Here is a 26,494-nt window from a genome sequence, read left to right as displayed (position 1 = left end):
ACGCAGGAGGTGGCGGACTTGCAGGCAGGTTCCTCACCCAGTGGCCATGGGCGGCAACAGTGGACAGCCGGACACTCACACTTACACATCCCTAGCGGAGGATGGCCCCTTTGGCCCTGGGGAGCTTCCCAAGAGGCCCACAGGCAGGCTCATCATGCACAGCATGGCCATGTTCGGCCGGGAATTCTGCTATGCAGTGGAGGCAGCCTACGTGACCCCCGTCCTGCTCAGCGTGGGCCTGCCCAAGAGCCTGTACAGCGTGGTGTGGCTCCTCAGCCCCATCCTGGGATTCCTGCTGCAGCCCGTGGTGGGATCGGCCAGTGACTACTGCCGGGCCAGGTGGGGCCGGCGCAGACCCTACATCCTCACCCTGGGCGTCATGATGCTCCTGGGCATGGCTCTGTACCTCAACGGAGACACTGTAATATCAGGTCAGTGCGCTGCACAGGTGGGCAGGCAGGGAAAAGGGCCCTATTGGGAGTGTGCGAATTTTTCTACATGACGCTTAAACATTGGTGAGAACTGTTTCTCTCTCCTAGGTTACAATGAACTTCCAACTTTGAGTGACCCAAATTCTGTGGTTGAGGAGACTTTACTTTTAGAAACATCAGGGGGCATTGTTGTTGGGTTTTTGTTTTTTTTGTGTGTGAGGATTTAAAAATAAGATTAAATTTTTATCTATTTTATCAAATTAAATATTTTCACATATTTATTAGTTACCATGTTTTTTGAGCCCATTGCACCTTATTTAGTACTTTGTCAAATAACCAGCTAAAAATATTTGCAATAAATTACTTGTGTGCCCAAATAAAGGTTAATCCTCATCAGAACTTTATGTAGAGCCTCTTAATGGGTGCAGGGCACCTGTCTGTCAGCTCAAGGGGGCATTTTGGCAAATTCTGGACAAAACAGACCTGATGGTAAGCACTTTTTCTAGCCATTAATCAACCATCAATTAATCAGCAATTGCTGATAGCGGATAAAAAGTTGTACTGAAAAGAGGATCTTAAGGGTAAAAATGGCACACATTTTATGTCTTTAACTCTCAGGCTGTCAGAATGTGTGATAATGAGGCAGGATAATTAGTTATCATTTACATATATTTAAAAGAGGGCATAAATACACAAATGTAGGATAGTTCTGGAAGAATCACAAAAGACCCGCAAAGAGCCCTGGCCACTTTGGCTCAGTGGTTAGAGAGTAGGCCCGAGGACTGAAGGGTCCTGGGTTCAATTCCAGCCAAGGGCACGTACCTCAGTTGCAGGCTCAATCCCCAGCCCCAGTCAGGGAATGTGTGGGGGGCAACCAATCGATGTGTCTCTCTCACATCAATGTTTCTCTCTCTCTCTTTCTCTCTCTCTCCTTTCCACTCTCTCTGAGAAGCAATGGAAAAAATATCCTCAGGTGAGCATAAAACAAAACAAAAACCTATGAAGAATATTGCCTCCAGGGAGGGAGTGAGAAGTGGATAGGCTTGTTTTTCATTTATTTTCATACTATCATTTTTAAACACATGTGCATATATTACATAGTATTCTTCAAAAATTAACTGAAAGCAAGGAAAAATTGTTAAGATTCCGTGAATGAATTGTGGAATATCCATAAAATGAGTATTATTTATCTGTTAAAAATTGTGAAATTGCTCTTCATTAATTGAAATGCAAAGACAGGGAGAGAGTTGGTTATAAATGAGCATGTGCACATGATCCCATGAGTCAGTGCTTCTCAAAGCATGGTCCTCCAACCTGCAGCATCGCTGGGGCTCATGAGTTGCAAATTCCCAGTCTCTACCTTAAACCTACTGAGGAATCATGGGAGAATCATGGAGAATCATGGGAGATGGAGCCCAACAATTCATGTTAACAAGTCATCCAAGCGATGGCTAAGCGTGCCAAAGTTTGAGAAGCACTGCATTAAGGCACAGATGTACACTTTTCTCTATATGTGTATAAGCATGTAAAGGGAAGCATGAAGGATGACCATCACTGGTGGCTAGGATCTGACACATTTCTCCAGCTTTTCTATATCGTTGGATGGTTTATAATAAACATGCATAATTTTTTAAACCACTGTAAAGAGATATGATTCACATACCATAAATGTCACCATTTAAAAGTGTACAATGCAGTGCTTTTTAGTATATTTACAAGGTTGTGTAGCCATCACTCTATCTAATCCCCCAACATTTTCATTTCAAAAGGAAACTCAGTAACCATTGGCAGTCACTTCCCACTCTCTCCTCCCCACCAGTAAAGGCAACCACTCATTCAGCTTTCTGTCTCTATAGATTTGCCTTTTCTGGACTTTTATTTGCATAATTTTAAAACCTAAAAAAAATAAGAAAGCTTTTATTTGGAAAACAAAAGAAAACAAAAGCAAAGGGAGATAATTTGATGGCAGGGTTTTGGTGGGAATAAAAATGCAAATCATTTCAAACGAAGATTTAGGTAACCAATGTTTATTTCTCTTTTAGCTTTGATTGCTGACCCAAGGAAGAAGCTGATTTGGGCCATAACCATCACCATGATGGGTGTGGTTCTCTTTGACTTTGCTGCTGACTTCATTGATGGGCCCATCAAAGCCTACTTATTTGATGTCTGCTCTCATCAGGACAAGGAGAGGGGTCTCCACTACCATGCCCTCTTCACAGGTAGGGAATATTCCAGAAAGTCTTTCCTTTGGCTCCCGGACAAAGAGGCCCTTCTGCAGAAGCCATCGGTTTCTCTGCACATTGAATTGTTTTGAATGAATGGATCAGTTGATAGAATGCTCCCATCACGCGGGCTCTGTCTCCCAATGTATTTCTCTAAACAAAGTCAGCTTGTGACCAGGCTTTGGAGTTCAGCAAAGGAAGTTTACATAAGAGCTTTCTGAAGACCATTTCTGGAGACATTTACAACCTAAATGAAAGGAGCCTTGTGCACTTTACTCTTTGATTTCTTTCTTTCTTTTTCTTTTTTAATCAGTAATGTAGCATCAGCATTACTTCAGAGCCTATTAAAAATGCAGTTTCCTGGGCCCCTCCTCCAGTTATTTTTATTCAGTGGGTTTGGGGTGGGGGCTCAGAAATTTGCATTTTTAATATGTACCCCAGATGATCCTGTGGCAAGTATCCCAAGAACCACATTTGAAAACAAAAATAGAAACAAACTAAGCAAATAAAAAACCCTTAGAGTTTTCTTAGTTATATTGAAGAGTTGGCATTTCCTCAGCCTTCTGGTTTGAAAGAAGCTGTACCAGGAGGACAGGGGGCCTGTCCCCGGGGCTGTTGCTGGCCTCCTTTGGTTGCCGTTGGGCCATTCATTTAGAGCGATGCTACTGATACTCAACATGCATTTGGAGAGCACCAGTTAGGACTGCTCTAGGACTGTGGGTCATGCATGAGGCTACAGCACCATCCTGGCCTGTGAGGATCTGTAAGTGTAGCGGGGGGGAGACCCTATCAGTCTACCTTATTTGATTGTCTTCATAGCCCAGCCAATTTGTTCATTTCCTATTTTGATATGCTCTGGCTCCTCACAGGGCCAGGTAGGCCCCATGAGAAGCAGGATCTCGAGTTGTGTGGTTTATGTCACCATAGCCAAGAGCAGTGTCTCCACATGGAAGCCATTGGGTCAGTGTTTTTTTGAGCGAATGTTTAAATGGTGAACACTGGGGGAATGGGGCTGCCCAAGCCAGAGTGCAGCTCCTCTCTCTTTAGGGAAAGTGGAGGAGCAGGAGTCCTCCCTTGTCTGTCACTGGCCTGACCATCCTGTCTATAGCTAGAAGTTCTCGGAAGAGAGATTCAAGCTGCATTCTCCTAATTTACTGCTCTATCATAATATGTTGAAATTAATTTACAACAAAGTCATAGGAGACTTTTTGGCTTTTGAACATAACACATTGAGAGTTATATTGCTCTAAAGTACTTAGGGCAATGTGGCTACCACTTCTCAGCTTGGCCAGTATTTCGCCTTGGCCAAACAATCTCTGCTTTGCTGCCTCTGATATTAGAAGGTTGAACCTCTATATTTTGAATACTTCTTCAAGGCTAATACATGATAGTGTTTCTGTGAGTTTGAAAAATATTTGGAGGCTTTCTGCTGATATTAGCATAAGGTATAGTCTCAGAAAATATGTATAATTTTGATATTACCTTGGTTCAGGATCTTACTACATCTTATCTGATCTTTGTGTTTATCCCTTAACTGTTTTTCCAGTCTCTAACTTCTTCCTATTCCAGTTGAACCAATACATAGTTTCCAGACTCATATTCCTAAAAGACACATCTGACTTAGGCTCAGTGACGTGCTCAGTGACCTGAGGTGGCTTCCCATTTGCTTGCCACATAATCAGCAAATTACTAGGCAGGGTTCAAAACTCCCAGCAGTCTGTTCCCATCCTGCTCTTCAAGCTTTACTTCCCACTTCTCCCTCCACCTTCTCTGTGCTCTAGACACTGTCCTGATGCGTTTCTAGGGGCAAAGGCCAAGTCCATTTTACTTACTGTGTCCTCTGTACTCCTAGCACCACCTGGCGTGTCATAGGTGCTCAAAATAAATATTATCGGAACAAATGAAGGAGCTGACCCTTCCCTTTCCAGCTTTATCACATTGAAACTTCCTCCCCTCTTTTCTGCCTGGGGAAATCAAAGCTGTTTGGAAACTTTCACCCACTTCCTAGGGAGAAGGCTTCTCACTCTCTCCAAAATTTCGGGCAAACTCAGCCTCTGACCCACCAAATAAAGCACGAAAGTTTATCAAGTGGGCGAACATGAAGGTGTCAAGGAGGTGGATCACTCTCGCAGGAAGAGGTGGTGGAGGTAACAGTTTGCCGCATACATGCCCGAATTTCACCTCCCCTTGGGGCCCATGTGGTCTGTTTGGGCTGTTATAGCAGAATGCCAAGGACTAAGTGGCTCAAACAACAGAGATTGTGTTCTCACAGTTCTGGAAGCCAGGGATCATGATCAAGGTGACTGCAGGATTGGTTTCCAGTGAGACCTCCCTTCTTGGCTAGCATTAAAAAAAATTTTTTTAATGAAAAAGAAAAGTGAGGGTCTTTTTGGAGGAAGAGGGGCATGTCCTTGAATCAAGTTGGGGGTTTGTTAGTCAGGAGGAATGGGTAATTACTATTGAATAGGCCAAAGTCAGTAGCTGTCACGTAGAATACAAACACAATTGAGTATTAGACTAATGAGAACAATTAGACCAAAACTATTGTGAGAAAGTGACAGCTAGAGCTTCCAAAGCCCCGTCTATTTATTAGTGAATGATTAGTAATTATATTTTAAAGTCATAGTTCTGTTCAGTTTTATCTGATTTGCACATTTATTATAGTACTGTTCATACTCTACTTGCATTATAATTCATTCTGTGTTTATCTACCTCTTCTACAAGATTTGTAAACTCCCCCATGAGCACTCACTTGCAAACTCCCCATGGCTTCTAACTCGTTGCTTTGCTGATAGCCGGCCCTTAGAAATGTTAGCCTGCAAAAGTACACCATGGTTTCAAAACCCTGCTTGTATTCTATGCAAGTTTATATCAAGTTAAACCCCATGACAAATTGCATCAACCAGAAGCATATGCTCATTTAGTTACCTCGCGTTGTCTCATGACAAACACTGAACTCTGTCTGAACCTTAGCCAACTGTCTCTGGTTATAGGGGGACCTCTGAGAGTGTGTGGATGGCTCAAAGCAAGTTTTTTCCCTACAAGAAAAAGCTTAAAACATCTTTCCTTATAAGACAGTGCAGTGAAGTCTCACCTCGTTTAAGGTTTAGATTCTAATGTCCCTGCCTAAGTGATAATCACAAGGAGTATACGTTATTGGTAACCATCTCTTATATCACCCATGAAAAACAGTATGCCTTGTTTTGTGTATACAGACCTGCATAGTGACGGATACATATAAATATGCCTGTTAATGTTTACTCCTGGACATGGGCTCAATGAATGGAATAGCGGACATGATCACCCGTGTTATTGAAAATGTTGTTTTGTCCTTCTTGTGCTGTCTCCCCCTTTTCAGAGTGTGAATTCTGTTGAGTTACATGTGGCTGTGTGACCCCACCATACAGGCCTTGCTCTGAATGGCAGGCCCCATTAAAAGATGAAGTGAAAATAACAAGCAGCACATTGTCACCCTGCCCTGCCTTGCGTACACACCAGACCGCCTACATTTACATGACCTTGGTGAAGAGATGGCTGCAGCATTCTGCATGAAACATGCATGTTATGATAAAGGCATGTTCAGTAGGAGGGTCCATTTTGATTTTCACCAGCACTAAGATATCATTTACCCAAGGAATCCAGTCATCTGAGTAAATTGAAATTCTTTTTATTTATTTCAGAGCTGTAGTCCAGGCCTACCGATTCCAAATGCTTTGCAAATAAGTGTCAAAGAGTCCATTGCCAAAATATGTCCAAGCATACTTCTTTTTTTTTCTTAAGAAAAGACTCTGGCTCCTGGGGGACATTTTGACCCTTCAGCTTCTTCTGTCTCTTCTGTTTAAAGGTAACTCTCCCTGCTTTCCATCCTTGGCATATGTGGTGGCCAAAGTGGGCTTGGGGGTTCCACCCTTGTCCTCTCACCCCAGACTTCACCTCTGGGTGCATCTGAGACTGTGAAACCCACACTCACCAGTAGGACATTCCTCCTTTTGTCAAAATGCTTCTAATAAAGGACATTTCTGCCAAATTGGGCCCAAGGCCCTGCCACCCTTGGCAGTGGGCTCCATCCGGTAGTGGGAGGCAGGGATGAAGCCTAATGGAAAAGGCCATCAGGTTCAAATCCTGGCTCCTCCTCTTAACTGCTGATTGGCCTCAGTATATCCGAGCTTTTGTTTCCTTACAGGGTTGTGAATCTTTACACAATGTTAGTTATTAACATTTTGGCAAAGGGTCTCAGGCCTGGAACAAGGAGCCACTTAAAAGGATTCAATTTTAAATGTTAATATATATTTTGTTTCCTCCAAGCCCACCAGGCTTGCTAAAGTTTTATTTGTAATGATTCAGTGAGGAACTGGCCTCATAAACATCTTTGGAAGAAGAATGGTTAATTAGTGAGGCTCAGCCTCTCTTAACTTTCCTGTTGTTCAGTACTTTAGTGTATGTATGAGGTTGGCTCCAGTCTGAGTTTGACAATAGGGCTGGGCATCTAGACCCCTGTGGGTCCTTCTTTGTAAAGGCTGTTATCTATTGTGGCAGCAGATGTCCTTTGGATGCTCCAGCTGATGGTCTGGCTAGTGGCCGGATGATTGATTCCAGGTGCCCCAAGGAAGCTGATGTTGGCAGTAGAGATAAACACAGTCTCGATGTAGATATGGGAGTTGGGGTTAGCCTTTGTTGCAGCTAAAATGACAGGGCTTTGTACAGGAGACTATCTTTGAAGATAAAATCCTTAGTTTAAGCGTGGAAACAAAAAGGAAAGCTTTTAGTTAATCCCTACAACCACCTACTGGCTTTTTATCATATCTGGAGGTATGAAAAAAGCTTCAATATTTGGATAATTTTCCTGATCACCCACTATTTCTTCAGGGTGTGTTCTGTTGGAACTTTTGGCTATACCCCATAGTAGCTTTGGGACAAACAAACAGTTTGCTTCTTTTGTCTTTCCACCCCATCCCCACCTACCCACTCTGGGCCCTAAGAGAACAGAGAATTGGAAATTCTAAGTTATTTGTAGCATGTGTCAAGGTTTTACTTAGCTGATTAATGACTGAACTGACAGGGAAGACATAAAGAACAGTCTTCCCAAGTTCTTGCATAGTGTATGTGTGTGTGTGTGTGATTAGCAAAAGAAAAAAGTGCTAGGTTAGGTTAGATTAGATCTGATTTACCTTCTACAAGGCAAGAAACCAATAACTCCTCTATAATTGTTTCAGGGTAATTTTTCTGCCAGGCTATAAAAACATAATACAACCCGGCTGGGCATGGCTCAGCGGTTGAGCGTTGACCTAGGATCCAGGCGATCGGGGTTCAATTCCCGGTCAGGGCACATGCCCGGGTTGCAGGCTCTATCAATGACTCTCTCATCACTGATGTTTCTGTCTCTCTCTCTCCCTCTCCTTTCCTCTCCCTGAAATCAATAAAGATATATTAAAAAATAAATAAATAAAAATAAAAACATAATACAAATCATAGAACCCTATTAGTATCTGCAAATTAGCCTTAATTTTATAGGACAGCAGCACATCATTGTGCTTCATCAGTTGTGGATTGTTGGTCTAATGACCTATGACAACAAAGTCTCATTCCCCAAGAATGTCAGGTGAGAGTAGAGCAGGTTAATTGGAAACTGCCCTATCACCTGGCTACTCAGAGTGATATCTGGACTAGCAGCGTTGATGTCACAGGGAGCTTAAAATGCATGCAGACTCTCTGGTCCCACCCTAGATCTTCAGAATCAGAACCTGTGCTATAGATTGAATGTTTGTTTCTCCTCTCCCCTAAATCCATATATTGAAAATCTAATACCCAATGTGATGGTATTAAGAGGGAGACCAGATCATGAGGACTCATGAATGGAATTAGTGCCCTTACAAAAGAGGCACTAAAAGAGAAAGCTGCCTTGTCCCTTCTGCCAAGTGAGGTTACAGCGAAAAGACAGCTGTCCACGAGGAAACAGCCTCTCCACAGACACCAAATCTGCCAGTGTCTTGACCTTGGACTTGCCAGCCTCCAAAACTGTGGGAAATAAATGTTGGTTGTTTATAAGCCACCAAACTCATGGTATTTTTATTATAGCAGCCGAATGGACTAAGACAACCTGCATGTTAACAAGACGTCCATATGATTCATGTGCACATTAAGGCTTAAGAAGCTCTGCCCTAGAACAATATTTTAAAAATCAGGCACTTAACAATTTTTATCTTTCTAGGTTTAAGATACAGATTTCTTCCACAATACTTGCCATGCGCCACACTAGGTCAGTGGTAAGCCCAGGTATCAGCCCTCAGAGTGAGCCCCCAGTTCTAACCACTGGGCCTAGAATGACTAAGTCCTTTCACCCACCTCCAGGCAAAAGGCCCCCTCGGTGCAATGCTGACAGTCCTGATTTTCAGTGGTCTAACCTACAAGTTTTTCACCTTACGATGGTGTGAATGCAATATCATTCAATAGAAACTGTACTTCAGATTTGGATTTTGCTCTTTTCCTGGGCAGGTGATATGTGGTAGATACCCTCTTGTGATTCTGGGGAGCAGCAATGAGCCGCAGCTCCCAGTCAGCTACATGATCATGAGGGTAAACAACTGATACTCCACTGTGTTAGGTGATTTGGCCAACTGTTGGCTAATGTAAGTATTCTGAGCATGTTTGAGGTAGGCTAGGCTAAGCTATGATCATATCAACTTATTATGTTTTCAATTTATGGTGGTTTATTGGGACATAGCCCCACTGTAAGTCAAGGAGCATCTTTTGTCATTCTCTTTTGCTTCTGGGTAAGACTTTGGAGTTAAGGTTTCTGAAAGAAGTGAGCTGATCATTGGGTTTTGGTCCCGGTTCTGCCACTATATGCACTAAGTGCTTTACCTGTATTATCATGTTGACTCTCAGGAAGCTCATATGGGCAGGCATCACCATCCCCATTTCTCTGAGTAGGAGTGCCCAGCATCACATGATGAGAAAGCACACAGGTGGGAGCAGAGACCAGGCATAATTCCAAACCCCTTCTTTCATGCTGTCTCCCATCACTTAACCACTGTAACCTGTGGCTTTCTGATCAACTTCCTGAGCTCCAGACATCCTCTAAAACCTTCAGATTCATTGATGTATTGAACTATTATGAACTTGATTGCTAATTAAGAGGAATCCTGTGATAATTATTAATAATTAACATCATCTTGCTACCATGAACTAATCACCAAAAGTAAATAAGCTCTTCAGAACTCCTCTATCCTCTGTAAGTACCCAGCTCCCAGTTATAAGTTATTATTTATTACAGTTTTTTGAAAGTAATTGTTTACTTATCTGCTTTTCCCACTTGGAATTGCCCTCTGGGAAGGAGGAGATGGGGACCTGTGTCTTATTTATGTTTATACCCCCAAAAACTAGTAGAGTCCTTTACATATACTTAGTGCTCAATAAATGTTTATTGAAGTACACTCAACCAGTAGACATAAAACTGGACTAGAGATTCCTCTAATTATAGAACTCAATTGATCTAATATAAATCCATCATTATATTTATATCTCTATATTTATATTCATAAACTAATCACCACTTCATTGAACAGTGGATTTGTTTTACATATCAATTCTTTCAAATGGGCAGGTGTCTTCTGTTTTGTATTTCCTCTGCTTAATAAATTTGAACAATAAATTTGAAGGAAAGAGGCATAAATAATAGAAAAGTAAGTGACAATATGACAATTATTGATCTGGTTGCAAATAAGAAATAGTTTGAACAAAAGGAATGTGTAAGTTTTTCATAGGGTTCATTAAGATCAGGGGTTCTCAACTGGGGGGTTGTTTTTCCCTGTAGGGGACATTAGACAATGTCTGGAGACATTTTTGGTTGTCATAACTGGTGGGGAGAGGCCAGAGATGCTGCTAAACACCCACAATGCACAGGACAGCCCTACACAGCAGAATTATCCAGCCCCAAATGTTAGTAGTGTGAACACTAAGAAACCTTGATGTAGATAGACTCTTGACTAGTGCTTTGCACTTAATACATCCTCGGTTGACTGCTTGGCTTATCACATGACCTCTGACACCCTGGGCTTACCCACAATTCCTTAAAGAGAGTCATTGTCCATTGTTGACCAAGAGGTGCCGCAAGTCCCAGAACTGCCCTCCGAATCAGCAACAGATTGTGGCTGCCTCAAGGGCCTCCCCTTCCTCTCACATCCCGGGCACACACGACCCACAATAGGTCACCATATATGTCACTTATCTGTTTATGTATATGCCCACCAGCCACAACTAGACCGTATGTTCCTGTCAGCAGAGAACATATGTTTTACTTCATTGCACACCACTGGCCACAATTTCCCATAATTCCACATTAATACACTTTGGTACTCAGAGCATGGTAATGATACTTTATTTTTGTAATTCAATGGTTAAACCATTGGTCATCTATAAATATCCTCTATGGCAAATTACAGCTAACCAGGCTGTGAAGTGACCAAACTCATCCATTCTCCCACCATTCTTTGATCTGTGCAAACTCGCATTACCTTAGAAAGCTTATTAATAGATAACTGATAATACGAACAATTACTTCTATTATTGTCAGAAATTGGTTTTCTTTGGGGCTCTTTAAAGCCAGGTATTTCCATTTTAAGCAGTGTAGAGAGTGTAGCTTGGAAAGGCCACAAGAATTCTGATAGTGGCAGTATTTACTAAGCACTTGCTATGTCTGGTACCATTTCCTAATTATGACTCTACTAGTAGGTTACTCTTTCATCGTCACCCCCATACTCTGAGTGAGGAAGTCCAAGGTCACAGCAAGTACATGCTAGAGCCGAGCCTTGAACTCCCCCTTCCTGGCCGCAGGTGTCAGCCTCTCACTGTTACCTCTCCAGTCATAGCCAGGCCTCCTGCGGTCTGGTCCTCTGGGAGCTTTCCTACTGAAGGGAAGGGCCCTGCCCAGTGAAAAGGGAAGATGGTTTGCTAAAGATGCTAATACAGCGCTTCCTTGCTTTCTAGGTTTTGGAGGTGCCCTGGGTTACCTTTTGGGTGCCATCGACTGGTCCCATCTGAAACTGGGAAGAGTGCTGGGCACAGAATTCCAGATCATGTTCTTCTTCTCCGGCTTGGTCCTCACCCTGTGTCTTATTATTCATCTGTGCAGCATCCCCGAAGCCCCACTTAGAGATGTTGCAAAGGACATTCTCCCCCAGCAGGCCCCCCAGGACCCCTCATTGTCATCAGACAAGATGTACGAGTATGGGTCTATTGAAAAAGCCAAAAACGGCTGTGTAAACCCAGAGCTGGTTATGCAGGAAGGAAAACACAAAATTCCCGCTGAACAGGTAAAGATGCAAATTCTTTTTTCTTTCCTTGGGAAAAATGTTCTTACCCTTCTCATTTTTTTTATTCTTTGTTTTGTTTGTTTGTTTGACTCGAAGAGGTTTGTGAAGTGTAATTGACCCTCAGATCCCCAGTAGCTGCTATCCCTGAGAACTGACACTTTGTACCTCAAAGGAAAATGTTTGCATCTGTCTCTTCTCCCAACATCTAACCAGGGATGGTGAAACCTGCAGCAAAATGTGAGACATAAGAGGAGCCTGGACTATCCTCAGGCCACAGAAATATCTTCAGTTCTTAGATTAGGATTATAAACGTGTTTCTGCAAGTGACAGTGCCCCGGGGTTGGTAACTGCTTGGGCATGTTGAATTTGTGTTTCATGAGTCGATTAGATATTCCTTTTAGTCCATTCCTAGTGAACTGCTCAATTAATTAATTAGCTTAAAATTTTTAAAGAAAATGCTATTAAATGCCAGAGACATGGAACCAGGTTAAGATGAAATGGTCAAAGAGAAGAGACTAGAACTATGCTGACCAACAGAGTAGCTACTAGTCCCATGGTGCTATTTAAATTAAAATTCATTAAGATGAAATAAAATGAAAACTTCAGTTCCTTAGTTGCATTAGCCACATTTCAAATGCTCCAAAGCCCCACAGGGCCAGTAGCTGCTGTATAGGACACTGCAGATATAGGACATTTCCGTCATTGTAGCAAGTCCTGTATCCCCCCTTCAAGCTGAGTTTGAACACTGACCCCTCAGGGATAGAGAACAAAGGATTCCCTTACTGGCAAAGATGCTGTAGAAACCTTATTTTAAATTTTGGCTTCTCTAGCTGGTTGACCTGTGTTCTTCATTCAGAAAATAACTGTCAGGCACTTGCTGTAGGCAGCCTAATGATTGGGAGCATAGGTGTTCCAATCCTGCCTCTCCCACCTCTGTCATGTGTGACCTTGGGCATTTACATTTATATAAAATGAGAAAGGAATTGTATCTACCTCCAAGGGTTTTGTGCAGATCATAGGAGATTATCCCCATAAAGCTCCTTAGAATGGTTCCTCCCACATAGTAAGGTATTAGGTGTAGGTGCTGTTATAAGCCTGGTAGAATGCAGAGTGCTCCGAGCACTGTGGAACAGACTTAATCTGTACTCTAACAGAATTTCCAAACAAGCTCAGTGAATCTCATTTCCTCCATGAGCTCAACTTCTCTTGCTGGGGCAAGAGCTTTGGAACAATCAAGTTAGGATTTCAGTTGGAGCCCCTGTGTGAGTTAGTGTATAGGAGACCCTAGTTAAGTTATACAAGATGTAAGTTCATTTCTCTCTCTTATAAAGGTTCAGATGGATGGATTGGGGCTACCCTACTGATTCCACAAGGTACCTGGACCCTTCTGTTTTATTGCTTGCATTTGAACATGGAACTTTCATCTTGAGGTCCAAGATGGCTTCTCCAGTTATCATTAGTATATCTACATTTCTGCTGGCAAGAAGGAAGAAAGGGAAGGACATGATCCTTTCCTTTAAGGATACAACTCAAAAGTTGCAAACATCACGTCTGCTTACCTACTGTTGACCAGAACTTAGTCCCATGGCCACACTGAGCTGCAAGTAGAATGGAGACTATAGCCATGACTTGGAAGCCATGCACCTAACTGAAACTTCCACTACTCGTAAGAAAGGCAGAACAGGTATTGGGGCCAACTGTTAGTCTCTGACAACCCACTAGCTCCTAATGCCAGGAGCTGCATAACCTTGGTAAACTAACCTAGCTGAGCTCAGGGTTTTCATCTGTAAAGTGAAGATAATGATCTCTCCCTTACAGAGGATTTCTAAGAGTTAAATAAAATAAAGCAGGTGAAGATACCCAGCCCAGTGATTTACAAATATTTAAGTGCTATATGTCTGTTTCCTTTCTCTAAAGCATCACAGATTCAGAATTAAAACTAGGCAATTTTGGTACATTGGAGCAGACAGGATTTAGGGGGCATATTTTTAATAATTAAAAAGAATGAAAAAGTGAATTGACAGATATTTTCAAGTGGATGCAGTTTTATTGTCCTCATGCCTTCCCCTGTCTTGCTCTCTTTGAGAATCCGTGCTCATTTCTGAAGACCCTGCATCACATGTCCCGGTCCCTTAAGTCCAGGGTCTTCTCCTTCGGTCCCATGTGTTATGATGCTGAGTCTCCAGGTGGGGTTGTTTCACATGCTGTCTTGTTTGCTGACTTGTCTATGTCTTCCCCACCGGGTAGTGAAGGAACTCCCTGAGGACGGGGTGGCCTCGGTCCATCTTCCCTTTGTTTTTTCTTTTAAACTTATCTTTCAATTACAGTTGATATACAACATTATTATATTAGTCTCAGGGGTACTGCATAGTGATTAGACATTTCTATACTTCGGAAGTGGTCACCCTGATGTCAAGCACAGCACAGAAAATAGCCATTTAATCATTCTTGACATTGACCCCAGAGCCTGGCACGTAGGGAACTGGCATCAAATGTTCTGTTAGTTGTTTGTTGAATGAATGCAGCAGGAATGGTCATCTGAAATACGGATCTTGCTGGAATTTGTTTGGATGAATAATGAGAAATTAATCAGAATTGGTCAAATTGTGTACACAGATCATTCATTTCTTCAGCAGTTATTAACGAGAGTCTGCCCCAGCTGAGCATCAGAACAGACCCTGTCCCTGCCTCAGAGTTGTCACCTAGAATAGTGTGACCACATGTTGTCTTACCTTCTTAATAAATGTATAATTTTGAATAATTTTAAACTTACAAAAAAGTGGCAGAGAGATCCTGTCTACCCTTCACCAGCTTCTCCCTAATGTTAACATCTTACATAACCATGGTACATTTGTCAAAACTAAGATGTGAACATTGGTACAACACTATTAAATAGAGAGCAGGCATTTCTATTTCATTGGTTTTCCATTAATGTTCTTTTTCTGTTCCAGAAACCAATCTAGGACACCACATTGCTTTTAGCTAAGTGATTTATAATGTTTGAAAGCTGTGTTTTCTTTCAGTAGTATTTCAAGGAGATAAATTTGCTACTTATAGTCAGTAGAAAACCTCATTTCCATTTCTCCAATGACATATATGGATAAAAGTGTTAAGTCTTAGCAGCTAGTTATAAAAGTCTGTGAATAGTTTTCTCAAGGGTAAGTGCTTTCTTCTATTAGTTGGCTTAGTATTTTCCCAAAATTAGTACAAAAGTAAACTTCAAAAGTAAACTTGCTTGGGCTTGAATTGGCAAATTTCTTACTTCTGTAAGGTCTTACGAAGGAGGCCTTGCATCTGAACACAGCTGTGTTGGAGTTAAGTGTATCAACCTGCCTCTGCTGTGCCTCCCATATAAGGGAAGACAATGGAAGGGACTAATCTGTTCACCCCATCGTGCCAATAGCTCCTATTTTAGCATGAGTATAGTGTTTTCCATAATAGGAAGAACACAGGGAGGAAATAAAAGGCTATTGGGATGAATCCTTCATTTTTATCTTCATCACACAGCAAATAGAGAAAATATGAGAGTCTAGGTCCCTTGAGACCTGGCTAGACCGCCTTTCCCCACCCCAGGCTGCCTTGAGAGCATGGACACTCCCTGCCCATTCTTTGCTAACAGGTCAGGTCTCTGAGATTACTAGTTAGACTGGAGTCCCGCTGTTGGGTAGTTCTGTAAGGCAAAACGGGAATCATGGGATATCCATGCAGTGGAACCCATGCGATCATCAACAGATGGGTGTGTTTTTGAACACTTCATATATCAAACAACACAGACACACACACACAATGATCTCCATTTTGAGAAAAGCTACACACATGCAGAGAAAAAACTAGAAAGGATATATACCCAAAATGTTAATTGAAATTATTTTCTCTGGGTGATGGACTAACAGGTGGTTTTAATTTTCTTTTATAAGCCCTTCAGTAGATTCAACATTTCTATAATGGACAAGTATTACTTTGAAAGTAAAGGAAAAATGTCACAGTTTAAGGAACAAAACAAGGCAGGGTTTTGCTAAAGATAAGTAGATATTACCCGATAGATTATCACTGCCTCTTTGCCCCATGGATTGGCTGTGACTCAGTAGAGGATATTGTGAGGATCACATGAAACAAATGGGTGAGAGCCTTCTGAAAGGCATGAAACCCTCCACACTAGTAAGTAAAGAAATGCATCAAACACAATTAACTTTCTAGTATGTGCCACATATATAACACCATAGGCTCAGATTGGTTCTGTTATTTGCTTTAAAGAACAAAATAAATACAAAACGAAAACAGAGCAATGTATCTTAAGCTCAAAGCCAAGCATCTGACTCTTCTATTGCAAATGTGCATCTTGGGAGCCTCCAGCTAAGCAATGGGAGTCTACAACATGTCAGGGCCGGAACCTGGCTGTCATTGTTTGTCCAAGTCATTGGGTCCCAAAATGAGGGTGGCTGTGCAATTTGTGAACTGGGATTTTTTTTTTTTTAAATGATGAAAGGCCTGAATTTTTTCAGAATTCAAACCCTGGCATTCACCTGCAATTCTTCCATGCCATCATTACCCCCCTTCTGTATCGCAGTAGTCTCCTTTTGAGTGTACTCTTGTGAGGTTCTCTTTCCCCACTGATGGCTCTGTGCATTTTCCACTTATGAGCCCATCACCACCCAATCTCCAGTGAACAAAGGACATTAATTCCCAGGGGCTCAGAACCACTGAAAGGACTTTTCCAAGGGAACTGATGAGTCAGAGAACAAGAGGCCAGCTGAATTTTCCTTCTGAGTTAAAACCTAAAGGAGTTTTGAATATTTATATTCCCATCTTTTGCAGAAATATTAGACACAGTTTGAAAGCTCATATTTATTTTTGGAAGAAAGGAAATATTAGGTTAACAATGAAAGCAGGCTGAAAATTATGCGTAAGGCAGAAGCATAAATTAATATCTGGAATGAGGCTGAATACTTGTTGGCCAGATTCACTTTTTAAAATTTGGCTTTTTGGGAAGACAGAAAGGAAACTGAAGATAAATCAGTCTGAGGCATAGCAATCAGGTGGTTGTGTCTCAGTCTGCTTTTTCCTGTGGTCGAGGGAAAGGTAGTAATTCAGCATTGAGTTTCTGTTGTGCTCACCATTTATTTTGACAGGTACCATATTTCACATTTGGAAAGCAGTTATTTTTCCTAACTCCAAGGGAATGTCTATACTTTTAAATACTAATTAAATATAAGCAAATCGGTTTAGTCATGTCAGTAGATTAAATACTATAAAATTGTTTAATTAAAAAAATCAATTTTTACAACAATCCTATCTTGAGTAAATACAATTTTCTGTAGCAAGGAACTAAAAAGCATTCTCATATAAGGTCAAGAGCTATAAACACAATATGCTGTTGGAGTTAAGATAGAAAATCTCAGGAGACTATCTTGTAAGTAAACTAGCCAAGATCCAATTTCATTATGTCAAGATTCAGAATAAATAAAAGTCTGACAAGAAAGACCCATAACCCCAGAATGATTGATGTTTACAGTCTGTGTCTTCAGGGCAGCTGACTGCTTAGTATTCCTGAGATGTGAAAGGCTGTTTCAGTCTTTGTATTTCAAAACAGCTGTGTCAATAGTTCAAAATTTTTTATTCTCTCAAGGCTGTTGATGCCAAAATATTGGAACCTCAGGTTTTTACAGAATTTTCGTCTAAATTAAAGAATTTGGGGTATTATGTATTTATTATACGTGTGTGTGTGTGTGTGTGTGTGTGTGTGTGTGTGTGTGTTCTACAGTGTTCTCACTTCTGACTCAACATAGGGTTCATTTGAATGTGTTGGCTGATGGTGGGATCCATGGAAATAAACTGGAAGGAGGTACTTGGCTAAGAGCAGGGAGCCAGCTGGTTCTCTATATTGGTTTTCTATTGCTACAAATTACCACAGATTTAACAGCTTAAAACCACACCAATTTATTATCTCACAGTCCTGTAGGTTAGAAGTTTGGGTGGGCTCAACAGGATTCTCTGCTCAGGGCCTCACAAGGCTGAAATAAAGTGTCATTGGAGCTGTGTTCTCATCCTAGAGGCTCAACTGGGGAAGAATAGGTTTCTGAGCTCGTTCAGGTAGAATCCAGTTCCTTGTGGTTGTAGGACTGATGTCCCTGTTTTCTTGCTGAGTGTTGGCTAGGAGTCACTCTGATCTACTAGAGGCCACTCTCAGATTCTTTCCACATGACTCACTTTACCTTCAAAACTAGCAATTTTCGTGCTTTTAAATCCTCTGACTTCCCCTTCTGCTCCCAGCTGGGAAAAACTCTCTGCTTTTTAAAGGGCTCATGTGATTTAGTTAGGTTCACCCAGATAATCTCCCTTTTGATGAACCCAAAGTCAACTGATTCAGCTGATTAGTAACCTTAATTATATCTACAAAATCTCTTTGGCATCTAACAATACATAATCATGAAGCAACACCAGGACATAGAAATTATGGGCCTCCTGGAATTCATTCTACCACATTTTCAGAGTCAAGAAATCTGAGAATTATAATGATCTGTGAACTTTGTCCTCATGCAGTTGTTCTGTCATTCAAAGATAGGATGTTAGATGTCTCTTGCATCTTAGCCCAAAGCAAGATGCATTTCCAATCCCCTTGGGTCCCCAAAACCTCATTCTGGGCCTAAAACTGCTAAGCACCTGTACATACTTAACATAACATCTCCTAGGGACCACTCAATGGAAACTTTAGTGCCATGCCCAGAACGTATGGCCCCTGTGTGATGGTCTATTGACGGATATGTAACATGGCTGTATGCTCTGACTGCCACAGCTGGCTGTGTGTCTGCACTGAAGGTCACACCTGTTCCATATTTATTCCAGATTCAGAGGACAATGACCATGAAGTCACTGCTGAGGGCACTGGTGAATATGCCTCCCCACTACCGCTGCCTTTGCATCAGCCACCTCATTGGATGGACCGCCTTCCTATCCAACATGCTGTTTTTCACAGATTTCATGGGCCGGGTAATGAACATGTTTGAACAAGTCACTCATTGACTTGCACGTGAATCTTGCAGTCAGTGCCTCTGGACCTTCTTCTATGCTGGCCTCTAGGATAGGCACATAAGAGTGTAGGAAAGAGTACCTTTAAGGAGCTGGCTTACAGACAGGTTCTAGAGGAAGGTTACTACACCCTAGACAACTGGAGGATACTATGAGACCAGTACTTGATCAAATACAACAAATAGGGAAAAATCAGTGTGAGCTATAACAGTCATGGCAGGCTTAATAAAGGAGGTGTAGTATGATCTGGGCCTTGAAGGGTGAGTAGGAGTTGGAGAAAGGAGAGGGAGAAAATACTCTCAGCGGGAATAGGAATGGCACTTGTGTAGATGAATCAGAAGCCTATTAGCTGTACCAGAAATGGGCGGCAGGGTAGCCTAAGTTGGGTGGGGCCGATGTTAGGTGGAAGGAGGAGTGTTAATGATCCAGAGAGCTGTTGTTTAGACTTGATGCAGTAGCATTAGGACCTCCTAAATGTCGTTGAGTAGAGATGTGAAAGAATGAAGCAAGTGAGGTGATCATGGGAGGATGAGCTCTGAGCCTAGGAAGGGGCCCTTGGGCAAGGCCATGTTGCTCCCCAGGGATGGAGGAACAGAGCGTATGAGAAGGGGTCCCTACCACCCTGCATGTGCAGCTCAATAGCCCCAAATCTCTCTTTCAGATTGTGTACCATGGGAATCCCTACAGTGCACACAACTCCACAGAGTTTCTCATCTACGAAAGAGGGGTCGAGGTTGGATGTTGGGGCTTGTGCATCAATGCCATGTTTTCCTCACTCTATTCTTGTAAGTCTCCTCCTCCTAAGGGTGTCTTCTAAAGGGCCCTGGTCTAGCAGAATGTTAGATTTTATATCTCTATATTTAGTTTTTGCTTTATAAAATATACAGATTCTTGATAAATACATGGAGGTCAGGGAAAACTATGCCTTTACATGGACCACATGGAGTATTCTTTTCCATTGTGAATTTTAGCTGTCATTTTCCTCACTGATTACTTTATCTGTATAATCAGTGTGTTCCTGATTAAGGTCCTCTAGAAAATAAAAAGGAAATCTTGTAAACAAGATGGTGAAGTGTTGGATGGACCAGGGATGGAGTCCCAGCACAAGCCTGTGTGCTCCTAGAGTGAGATCACTGGTGGAGTTTCACAGATATGCTTATCAGATTTGTAGATGATACAAAATAGAATGGGTGGGTCATATGCTAGGTGACAAAATGAACATGTAAAATGCCCTTAGCTCAGATGGGCAGGGTGGTATGTTACAGGAGCACTGTTCCAGATTGAAGACAATGGCTTTCTTCTCAGGGCCCAGCTTCCCGTGGGGTCTGGAGCCTATTAACCACCCCCCACTTAGCTAAATTTTAGCTGTGAGGATACTGTAAACAAAGGGATTTCTGCAATTGGTTTTAAATAAGTCTAAATAGAGGTACTCCAACTCTAGGGCATCACACAGGCTCATTTTGTGCTAGCTGATGGGTATGAAAATCTCTGAGCTCTATATATTGAATTAAGTGAAAACTCTGGTATATAAAAATGCATGCAGGGCTCCCATTTGGAATGGAAATTTGGGAGCTCCTCTAGCATCGTGGGGAGAATAGCTTGCCCCCTATGTGGAGCTCTAGGCTTTGGACAGGCCCTGGGGATGGCAGGGGGCAGGGGCACTGCTCAGGTGGGGGAGGGTTGGTGAAGGGGGCGGCAGTCCCTGTTACCATTCTCAGGGGCATCATTCTGTCACTGAAGTGTGCTTCTTGTGCTTCTTGTCAGGGAGCAGGGTGAGCATACTAATGTTTACTAGCCTCGGCACAGCAGGAGAGCTGCTTGGAGGTCAAGAACCTCTCTTCAAAATGCAGCCCAGTTGGGAAAAGGGGACCTAACATAAGCATATAAGGAATTAATTCCATGAGCCTAGTAATCATTAAACCATAGAGTTCATTATTTTTAAATGTTTTATAACCAATGGTGGTGGCTTAAAGCTTATATTTCCTTAGCACACTCCTTCTTCCCCTCAGAGTATGTGAACTAAGAGAATTCTAGGAGGAAGAGTTTAAGTACTTAAAATGGAACCAGGAAGCATTAGATACAGGGTCTAATAATCCATCTCTGTCCCCGCGTGCTTTCAAGAGGTGGGTATTCATTACTCCCTCATTCTTGTAAGTGGAACACATTCTCCACAAGTAATCACCATTTTAATTGTCAATTTTAACTTGTTTTTTCCCTAAAGAATTCCTACTAGGTACCATTAGTCTAGTTTGAGTCCCTGTATGAATTTCATGGCATTTGAAAATTTAAAAGCATATTATTTTTAGGCCCTTTCTATTTAAAAGCCCTGTGTACAAAATAAACTATTACTTGAATAGTTGACCAAATTTATACGGACTATATTAAATATTATGTATAAATCTATAAGATTCCTATCATTGTGAATTAGAACTAAAATTTTATATATAAAATACCAACCTACCCTAGGCAGAATCCATCATTTCCTTCAGTTCCAGAGCACACAAATAACCCTCTATTTTGGGTTCTTCGTATAACATCAAATGCAAATCTAGAAATTCTAGCAGGATGGAGCTTGGCAGGGCAATCTGCCTGCTGCGGTGGGGCCTGGGGTATGCTGATAAGTGGCTTGTTTTCAAGCATTCTTAGATTAATGAGAATAGCAGCAGTGATTACCAAAATATAGCCAATTGTTCATATCATACACTACTGTTCATAGCTGCTGCTTAAACTCATCGATAACCTCCAGTCCTCACTAAAGGCGCAGTGAGGCTCTGACCATGACTGGGTGTTAGACCCAGCGGAGAGCAAGGCAGCTTGGCCCTCACATTTATTGATTCCTCCTCGTGAATAAAGCATTTTGTGCCAGACTTAAGTCTTTGTACTGACGTTGCTCATGTTTCCAAATATCTCTTTATTCTTCTTGGACTTCTCCTTGGCTGGGCTATATGCTTGGAGGAAGAGCATTTCCCTGATGAATATTGATAGTATCTTTAGGTACTGAGGCACCTTAGGTTACATTTTCTGCATAAATATAATCTTCAAGCAGACAGTAACAGACCTAGCTTTCGACTGCTCTCATTCTCAGCCTGGACAACGGCCCTGCAGGGATGGTGTGAATTCCTCAGAGGAAGCAGTTCACATGCTTATTGTTTTTAGAGCCCTGTCTTCCATGGGTGACCTGCAACCATGTTCAGTTTCATAACTGATGCAAATGTAATGCAGATCAGGTTTCTTGTCTATGCGATGTAAGTCCAATAATTATTTGGTTAGATATGGAAAACCTCACTCTTGAGTAAGCTTATTTTAAGTATCTCTTATTTATCCCCTGGGTTCATGAATTCCATTACAGTGGGACAGGGGAAAGGAATGTATGGATTCAAAACAACTGATTGGAAAAGGAAGATAAACGTTTTTAGGGATTTTCCATGGTGGGAAACAATGTAAAACATTTTAAAGCAGAATTTTCAATTTTTAAAAATGAAATCTACCACAATACCGTCATAAGTAAGCCAAGTTTAAGTAAACTTCCTGGGAGGGAACCCAGGAGTCAACCAGCTTCAGCCCAGCCCATGTTTGCTGAAATAGCCACCCTCAACTGATGTCTTCTACATGCTTGGCATTGGTCTGGGTGATTTCACAGACATCTTATCTCATTTGATGCTGACAACAACCTCAAAGAAGGGTTTTATTAGGCCCATTTTTTAGATGAGGAAGCTGAGGTTTTGAGAAGTTAAGGAAGTTGTCCACAGAAAGTGAGGGAGCCAGCGATGGAAAGAAGCTGGGGCGGTGGGAGCCCCTCACCAGCCTGGGAAGGGTTGGCAAGTCAGGCAGGTGTCTGCAGATAATGCACATCTTTTACTTCCTTCTCAGGTGTGCAGATGGCGTTCAAGTGAGGGGGAAAGGTGGCGAAAAAACTGAATGACTTGGATCATTCTGTAAAATCTGGTGGTTTTAATTTCCTCCAACCTAATTTTGGGCCATGGGGCCAAGTGAGGCATGGGTTGTCATTTAGGTCCTGTTAGGCTAGACCCCTGTGAATTAGAATGACCCCCACTTATCTTCCATGTCCTGCAGCCCTAGGGTCCAGATCCAAGACCAGCTTTGCAGCACCTCCTCTGCATCCTGTTGCTGTTCAGCTGTCTGCTAGAGTGCCTGGACCTGCCCTGTGGGAAAGAAAGCGAACCTAGCAAGCAATTTCTAGCTCTCCTTTATTCAAGGGTTTAAAACTGATTTCAACAGCGAGCTGTTTTCAAGCACAGATGAGGAGGTTCTTTTGTTCGTGACTCAGTATCAAAAGAAAGCTCCTCAAAAAAGTGAATCTTCAAAAGAAGGGATTGTTTGGAATTATTAGTGTTGTGAGGCACTGCTTGCTATAATTTCTCCCTCTTCCTCCCACAGACTTCCAGAAAGCCCTGGTGTCCTACGTTGGATTAAAGGGTCTTTACTTCATGGGGTATTTGCTGTTCGGCCTGGGGACAGGTCTTATCGGGATCTTCCCGAATGTCTACTCCACCCTGGCGCTATGCGCCTCGTTTGGCGTGATGTCCAGCACCCTGTACACCGTGCCCTTTAACCTCATGGCCGAGTACCACCGCGAGGAGCAGGAGGAGCAGGTACGTCCCGTACCTCTGCGCTGGGTGACTCTGGACTCACCTGAAGGCTGGGGGATTTGGTAGGAAAGTGTAGGGCAGAGCTGGGAAATAAAGATTCTTGAAACAGCAGCACTAACATACCCAGCCAGATGGAATGATGGTCTGGTCAAGCCAGCCCACCCCTCCTCCTCCTTGCTCTGAAGCCCGGTGTACCTGGGAGCGGTAGGGCAGGTATCGTTACTCCCACCTGTCAGGTTAGGAAAAGGGGCTTTTGGTCATGCTGAGAAATCAGCCCACAGTCACGCAGAGACAAGGCAAGGGGAACCTGGAGTTTCTGACAACCGCCTCACGTGTCTAGTGTACCTGTGGCATTTCTGGATCCCCAACCACTGCAGGAGTCCATGGAAGGGTTCCTGGGGATTATTGGTTGAGGGTAGGACATTCCTAGGCAGCAGTTTCCTTGGAAGTCCAGAAGTTGGTGAGTCAGACCCTGTGTGCATGGAGGAGAGCTGGTTGCAGGAGGTCACCCCATCAGCTGCCTTGAGGGAGGCCTGCCCCATCTCCACCTTGGAGCTCAAAGCTAGAGGTCAAGGCCCTAAACCACCCTAAAAGAACAGCAGGTTGGGTATTTCTGCTCTAAGATTATCACATCGTCTTATAAAAATATGCAACTTGTTCCCCGTGAAAGTAGGAACAGTTTCCTACGAGCAGTGATGTAAAAGCTAAAGAGATAACTTGGAGTTGAATCCATCACAGCCTGAAACCTCAGAAACGCTGAACGCATGCCCATGTAACCACAGCGCTAGCCGTCTTTTCCATTATTTGACCTGTCAAACGCCGCAGCAGGCAGAGTTGCACCCAGAGTTAAAACCTTTCAAACCAGAGTTATAGCTGTCCTTGTCCCCTGGCAAACATCACCACCAGTGATTCAGTGCATGCAGGGGTTTTGCTGATAAAGAGACAGCTGTCACAAAAGACTGTCCCTCCAAAGAGAGAGTTCGATGGTACTAGGGCAGAAACACATAAGCTTCATACTCAGAGAAACCTGGATCAAATCCTGCCTCCCCCGCTTGGCAGCTGGGTGACACTGGGGATGTTATTAGTTGATTTATTAAATATTACTCAAAGTCAGATCACAGAGGCTATATATTCACATAGTTCAGCAATCACAGGGATACATGGAAGGTGCGCTGGGAAGCAACTCCCACCCACCTACCCCTCCCTCTGCTCTTTTCCTACCTCCCCTGACCCCTACATGTAACCACACTTAGGTTTTTGTTTATATTTCCAGTTTTTAAAAAATGAAAATTAAGCAATATGTACCTATCTTCTTACTCTTCCTTTATATTCAAAGGATAAGATGCATTTTTTGACACAATGTTTTATTTTCTTACTTAATAGTATAGGAATTATCATTCAAACTCTCAGAGCCTAAGTTTTCTAATCAACCAAATGGGAATAATATACCCATCTTTTAGGGTTGTTAGAAAATTAAATTAAATAAGATAGTGTATGTAATTTGCCTAGCATACTGCCTAACTAGCACCTGCAAAGACTCAAAAAGTGGTAGTTGTTGTTGTTATTATTATTATTATTATCATGGGGATGTTGCATCTAGGGAGGTGGGGAGTATGAAATGAAGTAACATTACCTTACACAATGCCTAGTGCATAAAAGACACCCAATAAATGGCAAATTATCAAACAATTCAGACCAAATATCAAATATTAATCAAATATTAATCAAGTATTTGTACTTGATTAATGTACTAACCAAATATCAACCATCTTTGGAAAGGTTGAATTCCTTTTTTATGTTTTTTCTCTTATATATGTCTATGATACATCCTTCTAAAAAAGTTTGAATTTGTAACACTAATGAAGGAAAGAATGGGGTAATTTATTGAGTTTTTACTACATTGTATTTACTGACTTCTTAGGAAGAGACAATTTTACATATATTAACCAGTGAACCCCCATAGATGGTAATGGTGGAAGTTAAGACTTTCTGACAGCTAGGGAGAACAGCCTTAAGTAAGAGAGTGGAGGTTCTTGGTTACCTTAATCAGGGTGTTGGCAAACTATGTCTCCTTGACAAAATGTGGCTGGCCACCTGCTTTTGTACAGGTGGTGAGCAAAGAATTCTTTCAAAAATTGTAAATGACTTAAAAGAAAATCAATAGAGAGATGATACTCTGTGACAAGTGAAAATAACATGAAATTCAAATACCAATGCCCATAAAGTTATACTGGAAAAACACCAATGTCCCTAAAATTATACTGGAATAAATACCATTGCCTATAAAGTTATACTGGAACAAATACCAATGTCCATAAAGTTATACTGGAATAAATACCAATGTCCCTAAAATTATACTGGAATAAATACCATTGCCCATAAAGTTATACTGGAACAAACACCAATGTCCATAAGGTTATACTGGAACAAACACCAGTGTCCATAAAGTTATACTGAAACGCCAACTTGTTTACGTATTGTAGCTGCTCTTGTACCACAACAGCAGAGGGCTGAGTAGTTGCAACCAAGCCAGAAGTATTTACCATCTGGGTCTTTACAGAAAGGTTGCCAACTTCTGCCCTGGACAGTTCGGTGTAGAACAAACGCTGTTCCCGTGTTTCCCTTGCAGAAGCAGCAGGCCCGGGCCGGGGGCCCAGACAGCAGCGGAAGAGGACAGGGCCTGGACTGCGCCACCCTCACCTGCATGGTACAGCTGGCTCAGATTCTGGTCGGAGGTGGCCTGGGCTTTCTGGTCAACATGGCTGGGAGCGTCGTCGTCGTCGTGATCACGGCCTCTCTGGCAGCACTGATTGGCTGTTGCTTCGTGGCTTTCTTTGTTAGATATGTGGATTAGATCAATAAAGAGACTTTGTCCCTAACCTCAGACACAGTGG

At 42.2% G+C, this 26,494-nt stretch overlaps 1 protein-coding gene across 1 annotated transcript; it reads left to right on the top strand.

Annotated features, from left to right (window-relative positions):
- On the top strand, positions 1-26,494 carry SLC45A2 (solute carrier family 45 member 2). Its single transcript, XM_081131936.1, has 7 exons — positions 1-431; positions 2,474-2,650; positions 11,639-11,964; positions 18,808-18,951; positions 19,652-19,775; positions 23,389-23,603; positions 26,230-26,494. Exons 1-7 carry the CDS (start codon positions 47-49, stop codon positions 26,452-26,454), a joined length of 1,596 nt encoding a protein of 531 aa, XP_080988062.1. The 5' UTR covers positions 1-46; the 3' UTR covers positions 26,455-26,494.

The sequence above is a fragment of the Miniopterus schreibersii genome (assembly GCF_964146895.1).
Source record: "Miniopterus schreibersii genome assembly, chromosome: 3".
NCBI classification, from domain to species: Eukaryota; Metazoa; Chordata; class Mammalia; order Chiroptera; family Miniopteridae; genus Miniopterus; species Miniopterus schreibersii.
Note: the sequence above shows the minus strand (reverse complement) of the source record. Positions and strands in the feature narration are given on the sequence as shown.

What these genes read in the sequence shown, in the direction of transcription:
- SLC45A2 (XM_081131936.1), top strand. Translation starts at nt 47, where the DNA reads ATGGGCGGCAACAGTGGACAGCCGGACACTCACACTTACACATCCCTA. An exon ending in CGGAGACACTGTAATATCAG is followed by an intron (nt 432 to 2,473) that starts GTCAGTGCGCTG and finishes TTTCTCTTTTAG; the next exon opens with CTTTGATTGCTGACCCAAGG. An exon ending in ACAAAATTCCCGCTGAACAG is followed by an intron (nt 11,965 to 18,807) that starts GTAAAGATGCAA and finishes TATTTATTCCAG; the next exon opens with ATTCAGAGGACAATGACCAT.